The 21,873-nt window shown below is 37.5% G+C and overlaps 1 protein-coding gene across 3 annotated transcripts; it reads right to left on the reverse strand.

The window, feature by feature from the left end:
- Positions 1–18,218: 18,218 nt before the first annotated feature.
- On the reverse strand, positions 18,219–21,830 carry LOC114930274 (uncharacterized). 3 transcript variants are annotated; one of them, XM_085485643.1, is made up of 8 exons: positions 21,648–21,830; positions 21,361–21,528; positions 20,964–21,263; positions 20,540–20,827; positions 20,308–20,420; positions 19,884–20,219; positions 19,391–19,710; positions 18,219–19,294 (listed from the first exon to the last, which is right to left on the reverse strand). In XM_085485643.1, exons 2-8 carry the CDS (start codon positions 21,457–21,459, stop codon positions 18,888–18,890), a joined length of 1,863 nt encoding a protein of 620 aa, XP_085341769.1. In that variant the 5' UTR covers positions 21,460–21,528; positions 21,648–21,830; the 3' UTR covers positions 18,219–18,887. The 3 variants fall into 3 exon arrangements, with proteins under 3 accessions (XP_085341769.1, XP_085341768.1, XP_085341767.1); XM_085485642.1 differs by having other exon boundaries at positions 21,361–21,506; positions 21,615–21,830; XM_085485641.1 differs by having other exon boundaries at positions 21,615–21,830.
- Between the last annotated feature and the right edge of the window lie 43 nt (positions 21,831–21,873).

The raw sequence follows: 21,873 nt of genomic DNA on the forward strand, positions 1-21,873 counted from the left end.
TGCTAAAAGATATAATATCTGATTGCATCAAGATAATATGAATTAAATAAACTTATTATTTTTTAATAGATAAGATATAATTATATAGAAAAAATTAATTTTTTTCCAATTTAGACTTAAAAAATGTGAAAAAATAGAAGAGAACAGAAAGAAATCAAAACGTCATCGAAATTAATCCTTGCTGCGGAAGATTAGGAATCGATTTTTATGGAACGAATTTTTCTGATAAAATTTCTTTCAATCGACCGATTTTTTGCGGGAGAGAGAGAGAGAGAGAGAGAAAGAGAAAAAAGAGAGGGAAAATCTCTAAAAACTTTAATTTATGCGATGCGCGCGATAGAAATCGAACGGGTGTTTGCTTATTACGTTACCCCGTCACACGAGATCTCGCTTTCAAAATTTAGCTTTAAAAAAAAATAAAGAAGGAAAAGATAAAGCCCTCGAACGCGGACGCCCACGCAGGTGCAATACGTTTGACAGATGCGCATAAGTATACTTAGGATCGCGCCGTAATGCGTTGAAAACGTCGGGGAAAAAAGTATATCGATTAATAAATATCGTTGAAAATAACACCGTTAACGCGCGCAATTTATATGCAATTGAATAACGTGCCGCGAAACGTTACACATTTTTTATTCACGCACGTTCACCGATAATAATACTTGCCTCATCTCGCAACACGAAAATTATTTTGCTGCAACGAAGAGAATTGAAAAGATGCATATATCATTTTTGTTCTTTAAATGGTCGATTTTATCCGATATTTTGTCCTTCCGATTTCTTTTCTATTCTTTCTCGGTTATTTTGATGACGTGCAATATATCTATATTTGAGAAAAGATTGATTTGGTTGGGATTTAATAATTTTCAGCGACGTCTTCAACGCGGGCGTAGCTCGCGTCTTATTTATGTAGATTTATAATATGTATACACACGGAGACGCGGCGCACGATCGCAATTGTAAAAGGAAACTGAGATCACGCGGTGCTGCCAAGCGCCGGTGATGCACATATACTATTATTTACAAGTATATACGCGAGCAGCGAAATACTGCGCCAGGATCGACCTTACCTCGTTTTTCGTCGTTTCGCATGCAAATTTATTCGCGGCGCAACTTCCCTAATTATATTGCCGACGGTATACCTCTTGATTCATGTTTGACGGTACGATAAATTGTTGAGAATGTTGTTACCTTTTCGGCCTCTCTTTAAAAGAGACAACACTCTCCCCGTGAAAATATCAGCCATTAATGAAACTGCGATATATTGTAGTATATGCGCAGCGAAATTAAAAAAAAAAAAAAAAACAAATGTGCTTCTCTTTCGCGCGTGCATGAAATACACATACATATGTTTTACAACGTCAAATTTCCCCTTGTTTGACTCGCGTTTCCGCGTTATGCTTGTATCTTTTAAGTTATGTTATGCGGTATCTTTAAGTTCTCGCGTGTTTCGACGTTGATCTGTGTATTATCGAAATACTCGATTGCGTGTCAAAAGTATGCAAAAATGATTATCTAATGATAATGTCGCGGTGGAAAATCTTATCGCACGTGTATACGATGTAGTAGATTTATATTATAATTTTAAAACGCATTCTCTGAATTATTATTTTTTGTAACAGCCGATTTAACTTATTTGATTGTTTTTCTTTGTAATATTCTTCACAAAATGCAATAATACACGCTATATTATATATTTCTTATTGTTAATCGTGTTATTTTATTTTTGTAACTTTATAATAACATTACATTACGTTCGCGAAAAATCTCTAGACACTCCGGACCGATATTATATCTTCGGTTCGTGGAGTTAACTCGGCTGGATTCTAGGCGCAGAGTTTTCGCTGCAACAACTGTTACGACGGAACCAGGTTCCTAATAGTAATTTAGGGAGTGGGAAGAGTGTGAAAGAGAGAGAGAGAGAGAGAGAGAGAAATGTCAATTCGTCTTATACATATATTTTGTGACTGACGAGTGTCTCGGCGGCGCGGGTCCGCTTCTATTTTCCGACAGTGGTTCCCAAAGATATATATCACCGTGAACATCGTGGATATATATAATACCCTTTGTTCCCCCGACTTTCCTTCCCTGTGTTTGCTACTCTCTTTCATACAACATCCACCGTCCCGCCCTATTTCTACCAACGTGTACATCCCCGTCCGCGAGATTCTCACGCAGCTTCATTTTATATATGTATATATATGTATATATATATTTATATATATATATATATATGTATATATATATATATATATATATAAAACGTGCATATATATTATATTAATCAACAAGTGTGGCTGTTCGTCACGAAACGGTCCCGCGTCTGTGCCCCGAGCGTGTTCTGTTTTTCATTTTCATCTTTTTTTTATACAAATAAAATTTACAAAAATAAAACCAGAGGAGCGCATGTCTTCAAACGCAACCCTCATTATTTTCCGTTACATTCTGGTTCTCGCGATGTTTACCGAGCCGTCATTTTTTTATTCGTATCAAATTCTCGAGAGGAGAATTTCTATCTCGCTAGAGTGACTTTTTTTATTTCGATAAAAGTTTCATACGAAATAAAGTCTACGGAAAATTTTTATGTAACAGTATGTATATACTGTTTCCGAGATGAGAAAATCAAGGACGCGCGCGTTAAAGGAAGCTGAAGATCAAAGAATTTCAAACGTTAATGCGCCAAGTAAAAGCGCGCGTTGGCTTAACTTCAAACTTGCATAACTTGAATGCACTTTCGTTTTCGTCGGCATTTCGCCGTCAATTAGAAAGTAGCGCAACGAAAAAGACAATGTCTCGGTAAACAGCGCAGCTATATAATTATTGCTTTGTTTCAGCTCGCAGTTGTGTTGTTCCTCTTTGTGTCCGTTTGCTTTGAATTATTTCATATTTTTCGACAATTTCAGTTCTTTTTTCGAAACGTTTATTTCTTTCCTATTTTGGGTTTTCCTGGACGAATCGACAATCAACCACTCGGGTCGTGCACCTTCAAAGATACTTCTCGCGTCAGCTTGTAAAAAGTTTCAGATATAATTATGCGCACTTTCAAGACACGGGTTGACTTTAGTGTGGGGAGTAAATTACGTTAAATTTAGTTGCTTATTTTTCAGGAGCTTTGTTTTACACGGTCAACAAGCTACGTGCGAGAAAGAGAAGACTTAAAGAAACGTCTGGTTAACAAGACTCATTTAACATCTTACGATGCGTGGCGCGGCAATAAAGCTTGAAAATCTGGAAAAGATCTTTCCATATCGAAGCTTCGCGCCGTTGACACTGCGAAATTTCACCGGCGCGATTTCAGGGGCGACTTTATCGGGTCTACGACGCGCGGTGAATAAATTTCGAGCGCGGCCGTAAATCTGAGAGAACCGGCCGTCGGAAACGGTCCGTCTCTCGCGCGGTGCAACCAGTTTTGCACAGACACGTCAGATCGGCGGCTGCTTGTCAGAGGTACGCGAGCAACCTTGATTTGGATTATTTGCGATGCACTTTGCAGAGCGCGTTTTAAATGATGTACGCGCGAGCGCGCGCTCTTATCTCTCCGCTAAACTCCATCGGATCCTGATGTAGAATCGTAACGTTAGATATATTTATAGGGTTGATTTTTTTTAATTCAATATATCCTATATATATATATATATAATTTTGTTCAAAATTAAATTGCAGACAGACGAAATCATATATGTATAAGATTTTGTAACTCGACATACAAATCGATTACTGTTGTCTTTTTCGAACGTTACGAGACGCTAATATCCGACGAAAGAGGATTTCCTCGGGTTTACCTGGTTTTGTTAGAGCATAAATATGTAAATATGACAATGTGCCGTCCATTTATTCTCGGAAGCTCGAAAGGTTTCCGTGTATATCCGCGAAGGCAAATAAGAGGAAGGGGATGCGATATGTAAATCCGAGACTTGTTCGCCAGTGCGGGAAATAACGTCGTCACCTTTGTCGGTTACCTTTTGCATTACTCTTCTTTCTTACTCACGGCAGTGAAAACGGAGCGTTTAAGTAGTTACTCGAAGGGAAGCGAGAGGCGATCATCTGAAGCGTACTTCAAGTCTGGAGAACTGTTAAGCTATAATACGTTCGATCGATGCAAAAGTTTGAGCGGCCTATAAACACACGAGGGAGAGAAAGGGAGAGACGGACAGAGAGAAAGAGAAAGCCGCGCGCTCTGTGTTTGAGAAACTCTGTCGTCTCTCTGCGTAGAAGCTGCCCGACTGCACTTGACTTTCCAACTTCACGACCACAGCCGCGGCACAAGTGAATCAATCCCGCCCATACGAAGACTGTAAAAAGATCAAATTGAGATAGCCAAGTGAGCTCGAGCTGTCAAAGGAAAGGCGAAGTGAAAAGCGCCGCGCGACTGATGATTATGCTAATAAACAATCCAGAGCAAATCGAGAATTTTCTACAATTAAGGAAAATTACACGGTAGACTGTAATTTCATGGAAATTGCATCGACAGATATTTATTTCCGAGACAATTTTTTCGTTTTCGCGATATAACGAAGCGCCATCAACGGTGGTAGCCACGCGGGTATGTGCGCGATCGAAGGAAAGAAATCGCTGTCGATTCCCTTGTTGATCGCGTCCTTTGTAAAACGAGAGACTACTTCTCCGACACCGTACTTGACGGCGGGAGTCAATTTAGCGATAGGAATTTGATTCACGCTTGCATCTCTCTCTCTCGCGCGCGCGCGAGCAGCAGCAGTTAATGTAGTGATTGCCAAAAATGACGAGAAACGGGTTTACGCACGGCGCGCACCGATCGGCGTGTACCATCTCTTAACCAGCCGCGTATACACGCCGAATCCGGTTAGACCGGTTCGGCGAGACGTTAGATTTTCGCGTGATCGCACTTTCGGTTTCTGAATATTGTGTCCTTGAATGAAGCCCCGCTTGCGAATCGCGGTGGTCGCGATGGAGCGCGTGATGCAAGAACGAATGCACCGAAAATTACAAAACGTATACACACACGCACGCACGTAACTTGGTTGCTATACAATTTGTCTCGAGACGATTTAATCTTCTTTAAAGTCGAGCTTCGATACACGCTGGCTCGAAAATCTAATTAAACTAGATACATTAATTAAAATGTGTCACGAAAGCCTTCGAGTTTATTCGCGAATTATATATCGATTGTTTTATTTTTTCCGCAATCCACGTAAACTCATTAATTAAAATGATGCGTTATAAGAAAATTCAAAGATTATCACGCACGGAACAAAAAAGAGAAAGAAAGAAAGAAAGAGCAAAGCTATTTATTTAGAACATTATTTTAGCATCGAATTGCTGATCAACATAATATCAAGATATTTTTAGCCGCGGAACTTTTTGTTCGGCGAGAAAAAAAGATGATGAAAAATGGATCTCATTTTTTTGGCAATACATATCGACGAAATGAGACGTATTCTTTTTCGGGGCTCGCGAGTACGAATTAATAATTATTACATGGCGAATTAGCATGGAGGAGGGACTCGTTGCGCCGCGAAATGCAAGAGCGAGGCAAGCCGAAGGACAAGGAGCAGCCGGGTATCGGAACGGCGCGAAGAATGATGGATCATCATGCATGCCCGAAAACCCGTTGGGGCTCGCCGGAGATGAAGAATGTTGACCGGAGAAGAGAGAAAGAGAGAGAGAGAGAGAGAGAGAGAGTGAGAGGGAAGAATCCAGCCGGAGAGCGGCGTAGAAGCGACTCACGACGATATCAGCGATCATGAAGTATGACTCTGAGATTCGACTCCGTTTTGAGCGTCGTGGTCCGGGATACTCTCGATAGGAACGAGAGAAAATGATTAGGCGTCTCGATGTGGACTATTGTGGACTTTCGTTAGAGTGCACGAGCGTCCACAGGAGGAGACATTTCTTTATTTTCTTATTTTCATTTTTTAACATTCGATATGTAAATTAATTCCAGGACGCTTAATTTTTCTTGAATTATAATTTATAAACGAAATTCTCCTCTTTGTTGTTAAAGGCTAAAAAAAGACTCGCAGGCTAATCGAATATTCGATATCGCGCGAACAATTTCGCTTTCGTAGGATCTCATATGGATTTAGGATACTGGGATGGCTTTACGCGGAACAGCTGTCAGTGATCCTAGTCGAGATACATAATACGTAAAAGCAAGCTCTTTTATCCATTATAATTTACGATTGCTTTTTCTAGTCTATAAACCCAGAACGGTTGAAAGGAAACTCTTTCTCGGGTTGGATCTGTCTGCGCGATCGATCGAATTAGGAACGAACAACCGAATTAAGACCTTTGATCGCTGACTCTCGAAGCCAAGTATTTTTCTCTCGGAAAAATTGGACTCGCGATGCATTTAGTTGGGTTCATCGTTTGCAAAAAAATCCCTCCTATTATCACACTTTTGCGCGATCGAATCTATACGGAGAACATCTTTACGCTTCGACGACACCGAAATCTGACCTCGTCGTGATTGCGGCTTCGATACGAATCTCCGGCGATAACCGCGTCGGATCGTGAGGACGCTCGTAAAAGGCATTCCGCACGCGAGCAATATGAAGTTCGCGTTAGTTAAGCCGAGACTCGGTCGTCGCCGTCGCGCGAAAACAGACGGGAACCAGGAGCGGGAACGACGAGAGAGAGAGAGAGAGAGAATTACGCGTTCGCTATATGGACCACGCGAGGCGAAAGTGAGACGGGGGGCAAGAAGGGTAAGAGAATCGCTATGGACGCCGGAATGAGAGGGGACCAAGGGGTCCAAGGGGGTATCGCGAAGAGGAGCGAAAGAGAAGCAAGATTCTCTCTTCAGGGGTCCCCCTTGTATAACTACTCGGGGCCGAAAGCGGTGGGAGAAACGCCCTTGACTCGGACTTGGTGGTTGGCGGGGGAGTGGGACCACGGCGCGGCCTTGAGTCTCGTTCCCCACGACCAGCGTTTCTCAATCTCGCGGTCGAACGATCGAGATGCAGGAGCGGCTGTACGATTTCCAGGGCTACGAACCTTCTTCTTCAATGGAGAAGGAAAGAAAAGGGTGCGAGACGAATTTTTTCTCATCAGACCCGGAGGACTCCTTACGTCATTAGGTCGAGTACGGGAACGCCCTCTAGGTGTATTAGAGAGAACGAGAGGAATAATTTCCCCAACAGCGCACATATCCCGAAGACGTTCGGAGAACATCCCGAGGATGTTCGAGTGTCCTCTGAATATCCTTGGGGTTCTTATCAATGAAATATAGAAGAGCGTTTGGGATGATCTCGAATAATCTCGATGTATGCAACGCCCGACGAGGCGAAAAGTTAATCAGCGACAGATCGTCAGTCACGCGGGCATCTCTCGAAACGAGTCGTCGGGCAAAAGCGGGGTTCAAGGTTCGTGAACTTGGCACGACGACCGTCGCGACGGCTCTTATGAGCGTGGCGCGACCACGACGCGAAGAGAGGTGCCCTCCTTCTTTCTCTCTTTCTCTTCTCCGAGGGACCCTTCTCGCGGCGCTCTCGAACGAAATTCCTCGTCGGCGCGAGAACGGGCGTAGGGAAAAAATTTGGAAAAAAACATTCCGAACGCATCTATACGTCGATGTTTACGAGAAGATTCGAGATTTCGAGAGTCGATTCGAAATTCGGCGGGAAATTCTTTTCAGCCGCGGAAAGAAAAAAGCTTGATGCGTTCGAAATTAGCCGACTCTTCCCGCGACATTCGAGAATGCAACCGAGGGACGAATTCGCGCGGCTCGTTCCGGAAGGCGCGCGATCGAGGAAGTTGAGAACAAAACGCGTTTCGTCTGCCAGAAGCGTCTGCGAGCGTCGTGGGATAGGGAGGAGGCTGAAGGGCCGGGGAGATTTCGCGTGGACGAGAGAGAGAGAGAGAGGACGGCGCGAAGGTCCGGCTGAGAGAGACGCGAGATGCCGACGGGCGGAAAGGGAGAGGATCGGGATCAGCGAATTTCTCGAGAGGGGCACCGTTCCGAGAGGTTTAGATTCGACAGAGGGGGATAAATTATATTAAAAAGAAAGATCCATTCATACAGATTCGTGGGAAATGTTCAATCGCACACTTCATTATGTTTCCCTATATGAATGACATTTGTAATTATGTAAAGTGTCTAAATAAGTGCGAGCAATTTTAGGAATGATATTCTTTGTCGGCAAAAATCTTCACGAATCCTTTTTATTAGTGAAAAATATCCAGCAAGTTTCATTTTTTCTGAAATTTGAGAAAAAATATATAAACAACTCCCTTGGGGAGGGATGTAAGAAACCCTCCATCTCCTGCAATTTTGATCAAGATCTTTCCCTTATCGATGGATATGGGAGCTTTCCCTATTAGGGAGGCGTCGCCTCGCTGCATCTCGTACAAACTGCAGCGATGCACCGGTGTACGCGCCCTTTATACTTTATTTTGCCTCCGCGAAATGCCCGGCTGACAGTTACTCCGAACGAAATAAAAGGTCCTCTCACTGTCCCTCTCTCTTTCTTCCTCTATCCTACGGTCTCTCGGAAGGGAATCGAGGAAGTTGGCCTACTACTCCACTCCGGTCGCTTCGCGGACGCCTCTGTCGGGGCTTTTCTTTTTACGCGAACCCACTTCCGCGAGAGAGAACTTTGTTTTTCTTTCTTGTCCGCCCCCTTCTTTCTCGCGCTTCTTTCTCTCTTTTCCCCCTTTTTTCCTCGTTCCACCCACCGGGGGATTATGCAACGCATAACGGAGAGATCTAAACAAGCACGACGAAATTTGCCGCGCCAGTTCACTTTCTTTCATTCCTCTCGGGTCCTCCTGAACCATCGTCATCGGGTTGGAGAACGCAAGCTCGCTAATATCATATTAGATCGATGACGTAATTTGTCATTTTATTCGTTAATGTTTGGTTCTACGGAAAATTACCCCCTTGACTTTCTCTTCGAAAAAAAAATCTTTTCTAAATGTGTGTGTGTGTCGAGTGTAACCAATATCTGTATATGTGCGATAACGTCCATTTCATAAATGAAAATATTATTGAAATTAATTTTAAAGAAAAAATTGAAATGGAAAACACTGGAATTTCTTTGCTTTTTTTTCAGAGCTTGTAATACAGACTCTGAGAGAATCTGTAATACATTCTTAGAGAACAAAGAAAGTCATGTTTTCATTTTATAAAAATAATATTAGCGAATCGAGATTCATCGTAAATTTGCGTTCTATACCATTAAATACTCGCGCGTTAAAAATTTAAAGATATACTAAAAGAGAAGATGAGATAAAAACTTTCTCTCTCTCTCTCTTTTCCTAAAAATTTAAATATTCTGAAGAAGAAAATACGTTTTTTTTATTTTTCTTAGGAGCCTGTATTACAAACTTCTTAAAATTTGTAAGATCGAGTGCAACAAGAGAGTAGATAAACCAGAAATTAGAAATTTGAGAAAATAAAATTTGAATCAATTTTGTCAACCCTGGAAAACAGAATAAAAAAATAATAGTAAATCGTGAAATATTTGAAGATTAAGGATCTCGAAGCAAGGATCTCTCAATACTTGTCATCGACAGCTTCGCGACTGTTTGACGGCTGCATGTAGCCTGCGCTTGACGAGACATCGCGTGTGTCTGTGTGTGTGTGTGCGCGTTAGTAGTTACTACCGTCTGGCTGTTATTACGAGTCGTCGGGAACGGCTGGACCGGCGAAGGACTGCTATGCAAAGGACTCTCGCCGGCGGCGGCGTTTGCATACTAGTAGATTAGTTCGCCAGGTTTCGCTGTAGTTTCGTCGCGCGTCTCACCCAATTCCGGGACGGGGATGAATAAACCAACAGCAACAGGTTAATCGCTCGCCCGGGCTCGCAAAACGCGCGCCGCAAACGTTAATCGTTTTATTACTCCCCGTTACGCGCGTTCACCGTTCATCTCCCAAGTTCGCGGGACGCGCGAGCGCGAAAATTGACACCGCGACGCACATCGCGCGCGTTATATAGCGCCGAGGCGCGTTTATTATTTTATTAATCGAGCGCGATCCATCGTTCTCTCCTTCCTTTGTCGAGATTCGTCATTGCTGTTGCTTATCGAAGCGTAAACAATTGGTGCACGCACACGCACATACATACAATATATATATATATATATATATATATATGTGTGTATGTATATATATTATATATATATATGTATATATTGATGACGTCAAAAATTTAACGCGATATTTATCGGTTACGCGGTATTGTGTAATTTGACACGACATGTACAATATGCGATGGAGATGTCTAACAACTTGTTGCCCTTTCGATTTAACCATCATCGAAAGCGTTCTTCGCAATAAAAAATTCTTTGATGACAGTTTGATGAATCGAGCTGCGGATTCGTATCTCGTCGATCCTTGCTTCTTGTGTCGTGAATCTCTGATCGAAAAGTTAGATTGAAATTTTCTCAATTCTCTAGAGAGATCTAGTTTATGGAGATCGCAGTTGCATTCAACCATTGAAATTCACCAATCGCATTATATTAAATTCTAATCATAAATAGATACTTTTTCGATTTCTTTTAGAATTGCGATCAATCCAGAGTCTTGATTTTATGAAAGATTGTTATGGTTGACGATGCAAACGGACCACCGCTGCGCTTTGTTTTTGCGGTGCATGCCGCGTCGCGCATTTGTGCATCGGAGCCTGTCCGAGAGACTGTTTACCTGTTTAAAAACGTATCTCGTTTTATTTTTTTTTCTTAATCGTAGCTACCTGCTACGCCAATGAAACGCTCGCCGACCTTCGAATCGGAGTCTGACCGTTTTTGTGTATCGTGTCGGTAGCCCGGAGGACGGACCCCTCTCTCTCTCTCTCAAGGAGTGGAAATAAACCTGGAGAGGAGGTGCACATACAGAAAGAGAGAGAGAGAGAGAGAGAGAGAGAGAGAGAGAGAGAGAGAGAGAGGAGAGGACCCCTAAGAAAGGATGTGAGTAGTCAGGAAGAAATGTGTGGTAGGAGAGAGTAACGACACACTACAGAGTGATTCATAAGTCTGCTTGCATAGGCGATGCTCTTTCATAGCTGAATCGTTAATAGTTTACTGTAACGTGGAACAATGCAATTTTATGAATATTATCTTTGTTAGGAAAATGCTAAAATTCTCGTCGCGGACGAAGGTATACGGATATCGGTTCTGCGAGAGTGCATCTACCATGATGGATGCATATTATGCATTTATATTTATAGGTAACCCTCCGATTTATTATTGACGTTTGAACAGATTTTTTTCACAGGATGACATTAGCGCCTTCGATATCGCGAATATCGATTAATATACGATGATTATACGAGGAAAAATCCAATTATCGAGCGTTAATAAAGATGCGCATTTTACGAATAAAAGAAACAGATTAGTTACTGACAATGAGCCAAGAATCAAAGCTTGCCTTATACCGAGAAGCGTTTAATTTTTTATCTTCGTATAAGGCGGGCTCGCGCGATTTATTAAATTTTTCAAATAATTGTCTCATTTTTTCAGGTTGCTTTCTTCACAATACGATTATGATTGCGATCAGTTTGTAAATCTGTTTCTTCTCTTACGGACTTGAAAGAGCTCTCGAGTATTGATTCTCATCTCAACTCGTAATATACGCAATTAACGAACGCTCGTTTAGTATACGCAAAGTTTAGATACGATTGTATATATAATTTTGTAAAGCGATTGTGCAGAGAGTATATAGTGAACAAGAGAGACAAAAAAATGTGATCGATCGATTAATATACGTAGCGGTGTGCCATGATCTTTTACGAACATATTAGTCGCGGCATGTAAAAAATTCGCATGGGCGATAATTGACGTATAAAAAGTGAAATCTCACCACGTCCAATCCAAGCATAGGTGAAAACGTGAGCTGACGCGTCGCGGCAATCAAATATCTACACAGATATATATATATGTATATATACGTACATTCAGGAAACTTTTAAACTACGCCAAGCGAAAAGCAAATACGAAGGATCATGGTGACTTTCTTTACGCGTTGAAGAAATATCGCTACTACAAGTTTACGACATATACACACACAAGATATACATATTAATACAATAGATCATCGCACAGATGCTCCGAGAACACTGCAGGCATCTTCCACGCTCTACCGAAGAATACGTAATTCAGTGTGACTTATAGAGAGAGAATATGAATAATATAATAATAATAATAATAATATTAATAATAATAATAATAGTGATAACAATAATAATTATAATAATAATAACAGTAATAATATTTACATTTTAATGACCGTTTTCAAGTCGTATCGATACGACGATGCAAAGAAGTGACAATCCCGAAAGATGGTTTGGAACAAGCCGGAAACAATTTTTATCGGCGAGATAATAACGTCGCGGTTTTTTTTTACTTTCGATTTACAATTCGATTTATTTTGTGTTGCTCTCTTCGCATCTTTATCACACGCGAAAAATTTTAATTTTAATTTTTCGCGTAGACACATAAACACGCATATTAAGAATTTCAACATATATATATATATATATTATTATGTGTGTATCGTCATGCTTTCTCTAAATATTGAAAAAAATGTTTAATCCGACTATGAAATCCCTCTGATTGCAAATACATAACTGTCGTATCTAAATATTCATTATAGATTAAGCGCAGATGCGAGTAATTTTTTTCGCCGAACATGCATTTTCTTTTTTATGTATAGACTTTAATTCCTCTTCGTAAATACGACGAGATAAACAAAAACTCAGCCCACTGTTTCCGATCTGATCTTAAATCGGTCTTTTAACGCGGATTGCTCGACTCTTCAACGCGCCACAATGTTTTTCATCCTTTTTCAATAAGACGGTTTCCCTCGTGAGATTGCACGCAGGTACACGACATGTGTCACTTAATCAAAAAAATGTTATACGTATATTATATATATATATATGTATATATATATATATATATATAAAAATAAATAAATATGTACTATAATAAGCAATGCGAGCAGGAGAGAGAGGGAAAGGGCGGGACGGACGCGCTTGTATGACACATCGACTGATTAGAGAGATTTCGTTCGACAACTTTCCCAAAACTTTGCGTTGCACTCTTGGCTAGGTGACGTTTCCGAATCTCGTGTATCGAGAAGCACTTGAGAGCGCAAGAGAACACGAGAACAAGAAAAAAGATGTTTATACTATATATATAATAAATAAATGAATATATATATATATATATATATATATATATATATATATACATAACATGCGCGTTACACGAGGGACATTTAGGTATTGGGATGCACGGATAACTAACTTCCGGAAATGTATAATGTTGCGCACGGCGTCAGTATTATTATTATTATTACGATTCTCGTATACCGGACGCGCCGGACCAATTAAAATCCGGGGGCAGAGAGGAAAAAAGAGAGAAATCCGGCGGTGTTTACGTCGCGACTCTGTCGATCGAAATTACATAATCGATATTCGGCGGGCGCGTTATTAACGCACTGTGTGTCGCAATACTATGTCGCTCTCGCGTACGCGTTTCTCGGTATACGCTAAAACGATTAAAAACAAAATGGGAATCACTAGTGTGTGTGTGTGTGTGTGTGTGTGGGTGGGTGGGTGTGTGTGTGTGTGTGTGTGTGTGTGTGTGTGTGTATGTACATAGAGGACCACGGGTTCTTTAATTTTGCAATTCTTAAGGGTGACTTGAGAGAAAGAGAGAAAGGAATGGAGCAAGAATTTGAGAAAAGAGACGCACGAAAATGTCAAAGTAATAATAACGATAATCCACACACACATACACACAAATTAAACGTATTGCGTATCTCGCGCCTAGTGGACTGCAAATAGTAGTCGTTCGAAAGTCCGTACACGTCGTGTTTTGGGGAGGCACGAGCAGGAAGTGTATAGTGTTTAATTGCAGCAAGTTCATACATCGACGGAAGTTTTGCGTCGCTTTCCGGACAATTACTTTTGTGATTTATTCGTATAATCGCAGGAGCGTTAAAAAGACAAACACTCGGTGTCCGAGAAAAACCCCGTGAAAAAAAGATGAATTAAAAGAGAAATTGATAAATCGCGAGCGATGAGCAAGTATAGCTTATACGAGAGCGAGTGGAGAAGTAATCCTTTTGATATCTTTCGCGGAATACTGTAACGATATAATAAAATGCCGGATGTGAAAAAATTAGAAAAAATTCGCTCTCTTTCTCGTTGTAACGAGATAGAGTCTTAATTCTTATAAAAGAATTAAGTCGCTTTTAATTCCGCGTTGAAAGGATTAAAATGAATATAAGGGGGAAAATTGATAAACTTCCAATCTCCAATTGGTAAATTTCTATATGAAGAAATATTATACGTATATATGTGTGAGAGAATCAATTTCTTTAAATTTCTATCTTTTTTTTGTACGGGGTGAAAAGCTTTATTTAAAATCAAAAGACATAGAAACAAATAGTAGCCGAGGTCGTCTTCGCTCTTCGATAATTATATGAGTAATTGTCTTTTGTTTGACAGAAAAGCGATGCAGAAAGTTGGTCGCGTTGTACCTACATATATTACTACGCATACCTTGTTATTCAGCAGCAGTTGAACAGATGAATATGATTTATTGCAGAGAGCCGTAATACCACAAGTGAAACCGTTCTAAGTATATTTGTTATACACACATATTGTTACCATTGCCACATGAAAGCAATTATTAACTCCATAGTCTGGGCCATTGTTAGACGAACGAGAACTCGGGACTATATTTCTTGAAGTAGGATTGCTTACATAAAGCTGGGATTATTTTTTTAATATCCGCGTGTAATTGCGTCCCTTTACAATGCGATAACTATTGTCCGAAGGACAATTAAGACAGAGGATCCCAAGAATTTAAGAAACAAACATTTCTCGAAAACTGCAACAATCGGATTTTAATATTATCCTTTCAGATAGCGAGAGAGGAAACGTCCGACACATTTTCATTTCTTTCTGATTATCTAGCAATAATTTCCGCGATTTAATTTGTATAATAACCCCTTTCGCTGTGCATTACTTCCTTTTTAATGATCCATATTTGATTTGATTTGATTTGATTTAATTTTTAACCGGACGCACACGCAATCCTACGTCAAGGAGAAAGACAAAGTTGCAGAAAAGTGTGAGACAAGTTATCGTAATAGCCGCCGATTACTCCGTAACAATGGCAATGCCCGTACGTATGAAGTCTGTAATCGAAATGCTTTATATTTTTACACCGAACAAAGCAGTATATAACGTACAATAAAACAATAAAACATGTCCTTCCATAACATGCAACCTCAAGATGACAAATGTTAAATTTTTATTTTTACAACAGTGCCCACTATCACTTCCGATATCTGAGCTATATTTGGGCGTATAATTATATAGTTGAGATTATTAATTAGGATATTATAAAGTCGGCTAGATTCATTTTAATCGACTCACAATTTTACGATTTCTACACGAATGATCGTCTACTGTAATATACGCATTATACGATACGTATACATATGTTAGTGATATTATACCGTGCGAGACGAGACGCGGCCGTTAATCCGCGATCATCAACAAGGAAAAAAAAATTACGAAAGTGTTAATTTCTTCACGAGACACTCTTCTGCGAAAAAAAAATTGTGCGAAACGAGCTGGCCTGTCCAAATAGATATAGTTAGCGTTCCATTCGTCCGTTGTCTTCACACAGCACCGATTGTATTATATTATACATTGACGCTATAGTTAATTCCGAAAATAATCTTTAAAATCGCGAGATGTGTATGCGCTTCGAAGCGAAAAGAAAATCAAAAAAGGAAAAGAGAAGCAAACAAAAAATGGTACCAAAGGCGAATGCGCGCGTTTAACTTTACGATCGACACAAAATGTACATATGTATTTATTTAAAAAAGGAGAAAAAAAAAACAAATAATAGATATACGAACGCGCACACAGACACGTACACATTTACGCAAGAGTTTCCGTGCCGAATATCTGTGTGTGTTAAATATTTTTCTCTCCGACGTATTATTCTTTCGGCTATTTCGTATGCGAGATATAAAATCAAACGAAGAAAACGAGAGATATCGACGTAATTTTGCGCGACAAGACTTTGATGGGCTCCAACGTAATCTAAGTCAACGATGACCGATCGAATCTCGCGAGATTAAAATACATACACAGAGAGAATAATTTTCTCTTCGAATTTACCCTGAAAATCATCGTAATCGTGAGACAAGATATGATATTGGAAGAATTTTACAAGAGTTTCTCTGATTAATATCTAGCACAATAAAAATATTAATATCCACCAAAATAAAATATAAAATATGTTCGATTAATTTTACTATGTACATATTAATATTTTTTATCGTGATAAATATTAATCAGAAAAATTCTTATAAAATTTTTCCGATATTATCCTACGATTACCATGATTTTCAAGTATTTTAAATTCTAAGAGAAAATTCTCTCCGTGTAGCGATCGATCGGGGATTTCGATGATTCTTTTTCGAGGTAATCTCCGAATTTAACCGGAAAGAATGTCCGCGCACATCTCACGCGATTAGAAACGAGGAATAAGAGTTTTATATTATTTAAATGGCGCGAGAAAGATAGAGAGAGAGAGAGCTACTTCGAACACTGTCAAGAGTCACGCGACTTTACGTGGTATCGTTCTTTAATCAGAAATTCTCTTCGCAGAAATTTCAGCGTTAGAGCGAACGCCTGACAGAATTAAAGTTGTAGTTTTTTATTTAATTTTTTTTTTTCTATAATATTTCATATAGCTCGTTGAAAAAAAAACAACTTCGGTATGTAATCCCTCCAAGAGATAAAAGTTTAGCTAATATGAAATCGTTAACATCAAACCTTTGTGTACAAGATATGTCTTTTCATCGGCAACGATTATTGCTGTTGTATTAACTGGTCGATCGACTTACAATGTTTTATCGAGGTAGTTTCTCATCCGATAGAACACTGTGCATACGATTTTTATTATAACCTAGATATCGTCGTATTTTTTGATTTACATGATTTTTATATATAAATATATATACAGGCTGTATCAAAAGTCCAGCGATGTTTCACAATCCTCCGGTTGGATTTGAGGTTTAGGTACACGAAGAATCATTTGTTGCAAATCAAGGAACTTTGGCGATTTAAGCCACCGAGATGTAAATTAATGATAAAATCGATCCTTCGAGATTAAGTTTTCTGGCAAAAATATCGGAAATTAAATCGATCGATTAAATTTTGTTCGGAGATTTTTTTTTCTGATCGCTAATTCTCGGAGGAAATGCACGACTTTTGACACGACCTGATACATTTAATATGTATATGTTAAAGAGACAATTTAAACGTATATATATATACATATATATATATATATATACGTATACATACATACATACATATATATATATATATACATATATATATATATATATATATATATATATATATATAGTCGTGGGAGATCATCGACGGACGAATCAAATAAAATTCACATTTTTTAGAACGCCTCTGTAATATGTACTAAGAGAACAACAACCGTACTTACTTGTACGTGAAAGTATACGTATCCGAGGGAAGGAAACTTCAAATATCCTCAAATCGCGACGGAATTTTCTTCGGACGGATGAAGCGAAGCGTCGCACACGAAATTGGACATTTTGGTCGAGAACGATTTAGAAGCGAGGTATCGATATATCGAATCTACGATTGCGCGCGTAGACGATGAGGAGAAGGAGAAGGGGAGGTTGCGCGCGTCGATTTGAAAGCCTGAAATTAATAATCAAAATTAAACGACTGGCGAAACACATGTGATTTACTATTTTATAAAAAAAAAAAAGAAAAACAGATACGGGGTACGTCCTTAGGTATAATTAAATGTGTGTAAAAAAAAATGAGATAAACAGAGGAAAATTCCCTTGTGAGAGAGCACGAGTGTGTATAAATAAAAAGATTTTTAAACATTATTGTACGTTTTCATCGTATCCGTTTTCTCATCCGAACAAAATTGCGAGGTCCTTTTTGTTTCCAAGTTTATTGTTATTAATTTCGAGCGTGTCGAATCGTTATTAGTCGTTAGCAGAGAGGAAACATTTCTCTCGAGCAATTAAAAATCATCACGAGAAAAAACAATCGCGAAAATCGTTTAGGAGAAAAAGTTACATACCACACGCTTACTGGAAAACACGAATATAAAAAAAATGTATTTCAAGACGTCTTCATGCAAAACTGATGAATGTTTTACGTGTATTAAAATGTTCCCTTTTAATCCAATTAAGACTTACAAAATATTATAAGTATTATACTTTACTTGTATATATACATATGTGATAAAAAAAATACATATATATATATCTATATATACATCTTGTTCTTGTGCGTAAAATTTATATTCGTGACCTGTTCTCCGTAAAGCAAGTGTATACGTTGAAACATTTTATATGTGCATAGTTAATTCGTAATATAATATACGTATATGTCAAAAAATCTTGATACCGTGACAAATATGATACCGATACAAATAAATTTGCAAATAAAAATTTTATATATTTACAGAAAAATATATTTTTGACTGTCTATATATTTTTATAATTTGAGTCTTAGAATTTTATCAAATCTATGCTTTAATTTTAAATTAATAAAATTAATTAAAATAAAATTTTTTTTAAATATAATAATCGATATGAAAATATTATATTCTATTATTTTAAAAGGAATGTGTGTGTTTGTGTAAATTATGTGTATTTTTAATACATATCGTGATTATACTAACCAATTTCACTTAATGTAAATTGCTTTATCTTTTATGGACTTTATTATGAAGTAGAATGTTAATTGTACGACTGTTTATCACAGCTCTGCAACAAGATATAAGTTTGTACATGTTCAGTAAATTGACAATTATCTGTAATTTTTTAGATACGAAAACTGCAAGTTTTTTTCTAAACATATAGTTTTTTAAATATCGTTGGATGGCATCATGTTTAAATCGGAGGCTGTACTAACGCTAGGTAAACTACTTTCACTCCAATCAGGACTAGGATAATTCCGTAATGGACTCGGTACATTAACAGGTATCCTATTGTGCATATCGTGTCCGTGCTTCTTTATATTAGGAACCTTTAATTTTGTAGGTGTAACACTTTCGAGAATTTTCGATGTATTATGACAAGACGAATTTTTTGTGTTATCTTTTTGTCTTTCCTTAGATCTGGAAAACTTTCTTATTTTACATACATCGTTCTCTTTATTATTTTTAGAGGAATGATGTAAGCATCTTTTCGGAATCACATCATTCACGTTTCGATGAGAAACAATATTACTTTTATTATTGTTGTGCGCTACTGTTCCTTTATCATTCACAACTGTAAATATAAAATGTGATGTACATTATATATAAAAATGATTTCATCAATAGCAACATTTTTGCAATTAATAAAAGTGAATTCAAATATACTTGCCTTGACTTTGTTCGGGCATTATAGTATGCGATGATTCTCCATCGAGTAAACTAACAAATTCCGAATCTCTAACTAGTGTGTCTAACTTCAACATAATATCTTCTTCTTGAGGGGCATCTTCTTCTGTAGAAATATCCGATAAATCGTTCCAGGATTTATCAGAGTGATTGGAAAAGCTCGACGTAGGAGACGAAAATGCGAATCCTGCTTGCACAGACGATGTTTGAGAACTTGCAGTTTCTCCTTTTGCAAATACTTCATTCAAATTTTTTATTTCAAATTTTTTTAATTTGAATTTTTCAATTTGAGTTTGTAGTTTCCTGTGATATATAAATTAATAATATATTAATTATATATGATTTTGTTTTTAAATTCATTGATAGATTCTGATTATATCATTAAAAATTGCACATTTATCAATGATATTGAAAGTTTTGAGACCACACAAAAATATAAGAAAGATTAACAGAAAAATATTAATAAAAATACTAACATTATTGTATTTTTATATTCGACAATTAAACCATCCTTATAAGAAGACAATTTGGAAAATTTTTCTTTTTCCATTGTCAGATACATATCGTTAGTTTGTGTAAGGTTCGTTTGCTCAATCAATTCTGTTTCTAAATCTGAGATTTTTCTTTCATGATTTTCAATTTTTCTTTCATCATTTTCAATTTCTCGTTTTAGTGCTGATATTATATCATTTTTATCTTTTATTATATGACTTGCTTCATTCAATTCCTTTTTAAGCATCTCTGCATGCTTTACGAACTCTATTTGTTTCTGATTCGCTTCCTTGATTTGCGTATCTCGTTTTTTAATTAAACTAATTTGTAATAAAACAGAAAAAAAGTTTTAAACTAAAATTAACTACCTGATTTTCCTCATTATTATTGATGTATTGCATCTCAAACCTTTCAAATCTTTCTCGTTCCGATGCCCATGATTCGTACATAGTCTTAACCTTTTTACTAGATTCCTCTAATTGAAGTCTACCAGCTTCTAGTTTGTTTAATTTCTCTAAATCCTATAAAAATAAATAATAGGTTATATATATATATATATATAATGATAATTGAAAAAAAGTTAATACAATTTTAGAATGTGGATAATACACAAAAATGTAAATAATAAAACAATATATACCTCAAATAATGGTTTTGCAGTGTCTACAGATATTCTTAATAGTGCTTGTTCCATTTGAGTACAGATTTCACAGATCTTATCATCTTTGTTCATAACTAAATTCTTTAATTCTTTCATTAAAAAGTTTAATGTATGTATTGGATTAAATTCAACAAATATATTGGCATTATTGTTTACTTCAGGATATTGTACAGCACGATCCTGAACATAGACATATCCTGGATCTCTTTTTAATTCCCGAGAAGCTGTTCCTTTGGATAACATTTTACCAGTATGTTTTGGAATATGCTAAATGTAAGAAATACACTAATTATAAAAATTGGAAACATTTGTTTAAATATGTATATAAATTTTCATGCTAAATATATCATCGTAATATATATATATATATATATATATATATATATATGTCTATAGTACTCACATTTTGCTGTAGTTTTTCAGCACTTGAACTTATTTTGGCCTTTTTAGTTTTGCTATGTTTAGAGGCCTGTGATTTCATATATAATAAATTTTGCTCCGCAAGTTTAGAACCCCAGCTTTGTGGTATTTCATTATTATTAGTTGTAGACCTTTCTTTTTCAGCTTTCTGTCCAGGACTAGAAATTATTAAAGGTGAAGTACATTTCTGACCTTTAGCCTTTTCATCTCTTTTTACCGTGACTTCCACAATATCACCTTCCCTTATTAATACAACTTCTTTGACAGGACTTGCTGTTACATGCTATATATCAAAATGATAAAACAGATGATTATACAAATGTATCATGAAATTTATGACAGAAATTGTACTTGTAATCTTATAAAGAATTTTATAAAACCTTATGTTTTGCATCGGTCACTTTCAAAGATTGTGGATGTTTCCCAGTTTTTTTGCTCGCAGGAGATATCCTCTTACATGTATTTGTTTTAGTGCTCATTGTATTATGTTGCTTACTAGACGTCGTTGCATATTTTTTTATAAATACTGTACGCAATTTTACAAAATTCTTTAAAAATATAATAAAATAAAAAATATATTATTTTGATAAGGTGACAAATAATTCACATATTCATTTTAATCTATGTATCTAACCTGAAGATTCAAAAGTATAACGATTCTACATACTTCCTCTTTGGCAAATATTTAGAATCAGCATTGGCGAGAGAAGAAAAAACAGCGGGAATTATCCGGCATTTGACACGAATATCGAACTAATATATATTTATATAAATGGAGAAGAAATTATGTGGAGTTTCTAGAGAAAATGCGCCGAAACTATCCAAATTCTCCATTCGCGCTCGAACCAATGAGCGACCGGCGAGCAGGCAGCGACCAATAGGCGCGCGAGTAA

Source organism: Nylanderia fulva, unplaced genomic scaffold (genome assembly GCF_048542155.1).
Source record: "Nylanderia fulva isolate GAGA-0341 unplaced genomic scaffold, ASM4854215v1 Scaffold38, whole genome shotgun sequence".
Taxonomy (NCBI): domain Eukaryota; kingdom Metazoa; phylum Arthropoda; class Insecta; order Hymenoptera; family Formicidae; genus Nylanderia; species Nylanderia fulva.